Source organism: Saccostrea echinata, unplaced genomic scaffold, assembly GCF_033153115.1.
Source record: "Saccostrea echinata isolate AGI-Se365-2 ecotype Australia unplaced genomic scaffold, CSIRO_AGI_Sech_v1 ptg000033l, whole genome shotgun sequence".
NCBI lineage: Eukaryota > Metazoa > Mollusca > Bivalvia > Ostreida > Ostreidae > Saccostrea > Saccostrea echinata.
This window is the reverse complement of record NW_026889782.1, coordinates 24,392,035-24,396,158: the sequence shown is the minus strand read 5'-3', so window position 1 is coordinate 24,396,158 and position 4,124 is coordinate 24,392,035. Positions and strand designations below refer to the sequence as shown.

General features: G+C 36.1%; 1 protein-coding gene across 1 annotated transcript; it reads right to left on the bottom strand.

Annotated features, from left to right (window-relative positions):
- Positions 1-2,190: 2,190 nt before the first annotated feature.
- On the bottom strand, positions 2,191-3,759 carry LOC133198782 (uncharacterized). The gene is made up of 2 exons (XM_061334774.1): positions 3,385-3,759; positions 2,191-2,824 (listed from the first exon to the last, which is right to left on the bottom strand). Exons 1-2 carry the CDS (start codon positions 3,653-3,655, stop codon positions 2,310-2,312), a joined length of 786 nt encoding a protein of 261 aa, XP_061190758.1. The 5' UTR covers positions 3,656-3,759; the 3' UTR covers positions 2,191-2,309.
- Positions 3,760-4,124: the final 365 nt, after the last annotated feature.

Below are 4,124 nucleotides of genomic sequence, written 5' to 3'. Positions count from 1 at the left end.
CCTATCTTAAAACCGGTACTGAGTGTGCTGAATGATGGCTCGGGAATTAATTCTAATACCAAGAGAAAAGTGTAACATGATGTTAAAGGAGAAAGAGCCAACAATTGTGAAGAATATGAACCATGATGAAGTTTTACCAGTCGCGGCAAAGAAGACGAAACAAAGACAGGTCATTAAAAGATTACCAGTCGCCGCACACACACAGAAAACGGAAAAGAAGACGAAACAAGGACAGGTCATTAAAAGACAACGTGGACAAGGATTTATTGTGAAACAAACAACAGATGGACCTCCTCCCGGACTTAATCATCGTGACAAATTACGACAAAAGAAGGAAAGAAAAACAAAAAAGACTCGTGTACAATGGCTCAAACTTTAATATATATGACTGTTTCACAAAGGTGTTTTTCGAATAACTATAACATATATTGTGCGTTCTTTGTATAAAACAATAAAAGAAAAAAATGTAACTGTGATTATATAGAGGTTAATAGCCAAAGGGTAATGTATCATAAGAGTCCTTTTGCATTGCTCGTTTGGAATACACAAGCTGATATTGTTTGTTTTCTACACTATTGTAAACTTTAACAGAACGTTTAGCTCTAGTAATTTTTTGAGGGTTAGTGACAGTCAATGTTTTGCTCTGATCACCTGTTACAATATCTAACATGGATGTTAAGTTCAAGGATTGCGCATTTTTATAATTTAAAGAAAACCCACGAATGCGACAAACCTGTTGACCTTTAAACGTATTAAAGGCATAATTTTTTGGTCCACCGGACACGAATTCCGTGATGTAATCATCAGTAGACAATTCATTAGTCAATTGACCTAGATAAGGATCTAAGCGTTTACCCGGAAACCACCCCAATACTTCACTTTGACGACTAATTTTAACTTTAAGTTCTTCTTGCAAAAATTTAGTTTTATAGACCGACATGCATACACTAGCAATGGTAATATGATTAAAGGGGTCAACACTACCCTTTAAGTAAAATTCTATATTTCCGTCTTCATTCAAGTCAAAATCAACTTTACCCGTTATGTTCATTAAGATATCTCTAAACTTCAAACAGGCTTGACGAAGGATATCTACGTCACTACGACAATAATCAACGATTTCCTTCGCAAAATCAAATATTTCCCGACTTTCAATTTAAGACCGATGCCACGTCAAGAAGGCACTGCGATCTTTGTCACTCATAGTGTCACATCCGTACTGATTAACGTCTGGGTAACAGCCAACGTAAGTTTGTACTGGGGGGTATTAAAAAAATGAGGAAAATAGCCTTTTTTAGCTCCTATAAATCAAAAGCTTTGGGCAACTGCGATAATTTGGTCGGTAAAAAATTATACGAATCGATGACTCGAATGTTTAATTCATTTGCCACCTGGATATACATGATTTTTGAACCCGAATAGATGACCTGAGGAACAATAGAATTTGCAATGAGATACTCTAGCAAAAAATATTCGTCGTAACCTTTCATATTATGAGCAATAACGGTGTAATGTTTGTTCTGCTCCGAAAAAAGCCACGGACCAAATTTTCTCTGTACGTTTTCCCCGCGAAAAACAACTTCACGAAAACCGCAGGTCTCTTGACAAGGATTCTTTCTAAAACATTTATTTTCTTTATCGTAATGGTTACACTGGGGACATCGCGTTCCGCAGAAGTGACATTTCGAGATCGGAGAAACGTTTTCATCGACACACATATCACAGACCTTTTGTGCGATAACTAAATTTGGGACGTGTTCAAATTTTCCACAGTGAGACTGTTGATAATTTGAACAGAGCGAACACAAGTCCGTTTCATTTTTACAGATTTTACATCTAGCTGCATCGTGATTATATCCGTCAGAGCACTGTAAGATGCGTGCGCTTTGTGTGCATTCAAAATCGAAAAAAATGAAATTTGGCTTTGATTTTTTTGCTTTCAGTTGCACGAATGTAGCACAAATGTGTAGAGTCTACATATTTACCACAACTTTTGCACAACCACTCAGCACACACGTGTTCATTTGGGTCTCTCACCTTTCGATCTATTACTTTCATACACGTCACACATTTCCACCGCCGATAACACGACGACTCTTTTCTTCTACCTTGAGGTTGTAAGTGACTTTCGTAACATGATGAAGATCGGCATGTCATGTGACAATTTTTACAAGATAACTGAACATCGGATACTCTACACCGTTGTTTTCTCTTGCAAACATAACAGGCAGACTCGCACTGATGTAAATTTCTGTAAGGGATTAAACAATCAGAGCAAAACTTGGACTTGCCAAAAAAACCACAGATGTTTACAATAGCATCAAAATGAGAAGTTTTTTTTTATCTGGGTCTTCAACCAAATGTAAATAAAGACGTTGTTTTTGAATTCCTTCAGGGGGAGTCTTAATAAATTTGTTTCCTCCGACAGCCCTTATAACTAAGATGTCTACATTTAAAAACTGTTCAAAAGCATCGATATCTGATAGAGCTAACGGTCGGTTTGTTGGTGTACCTGTCAACCTGCAGAGTTCGTGGGTAAGCTTTGTCTGTCGGTCCAGGTGATCATTACGAAAACGTAGCATAGAATAGTACCAATTTGGGGCTTTCTTATGTTTCCAAATTAATTTTTCTGTGCAATCATCATCATCTTCGTTGATGAGTCCGTGCCATTCTTGGGTTGGAACTGTATTCGCTTTCACGAATGCCATAGCAATAGCAAGAGCCATACAGGTGTTATCCTGATTGTTAATCTTTAAAATCGATCTTTTTCTTGCACCAGAACAATAAGGTCCTGTAAGATGTTGAATGGCACGCCCTCGACCTCCTGTATTTAAAATTAAAAATAAAATTAGATAATTAAACGCTGAAAATGACGAAAGAGGCAATGTCAAAGTGGTCTAAAAATTGGTATTTTTCTTATGACCTTTAGAGGATTTACGGTATAATGATATGGATTTGAGATATATGTATGAAGACAATAAGAACTTAAATTATATCGTATGGTCTTATTTAAAAAAACGATTTTCAGACATTCCACGTTCAAGGGTATATTCTTTTTAAATATCCGAGACAAAGACGAAATGTGTGTGGATTATTTCTTTTTCTGTGGTGTGACGGATGTTTTAATGAACACTATTTAAGAATTCCAAGGTAGGCAGATTTAACTAGACTCAAAACTGTAGAACAATGTCCCATTTGTTTAGAAAATAAGGTGAAAAGTGATTTGAAATGTCAGCAATGTCGTCAGATTTTTTGCTGTAGACAGTGTTATAGGGGACTTGCCACCATACCAAATCAGCGATGTCCTATATGTCGTCATCAATAATAAAATTATGAATTTTTTTTTTTATTTTAGTGTGTTTGTTTATATACACATATACCTACCAGAAGGTACTTCTATTGTACCAATGTCTACATAAAAACTTCCATCTAGGGGCATGCCCTCATGACTGGTTAAAACATGATTAATATGATCCATTATCACCTCTGAAGTCATTCCTCCGACTTTTTGTAATGGCACGAATATTGGAGTAGTTAGAGTGTCAGAATGAATAATAACACGAATTAAATCAGTGTCATTGAGATTTTGTGTAGATTGTTCCAAAGTAGAACTAAACAAGTTTGACAGTTGATCTTGGACATCTTTAACTTTCATTTTAGATTGAGCCACCTCTGAATTCAATTTGACGACGTAATATCGATCGATGGCTTTATTTTTCTTGAAAGTTTTCTCATTTAATTTGGTAAATGAATATCCGAGAGACTTTGAAGTTTGATCACTGGAACCTCCTTCAGTTTGGGTTTGATGTAACTCTTCGTGAAATCGAAATAATTCTTCATTATCACAAAATTCGGCCCCACACCATCTGCATTTTTGAATAAGCTGGGAATCTTCGGGTTGTTTTGCATTGCTTTTTTTCAATTTAGCTGGAATAAGTTAATTTAATTCCTCGATTCTTTCATGGGTATATTTATGAAAGCGATACGCAGCATCATTCTCAAAACTTCTGGAACAGTAAGGACATTGAAATGCCATCTTTTTTTTCCACCCTACAAAAATAAAATACATAAATAAATGAACTTTTTTTTTTTGTTTAATTGGCCGCCGCCGCCTCATCCCCCCC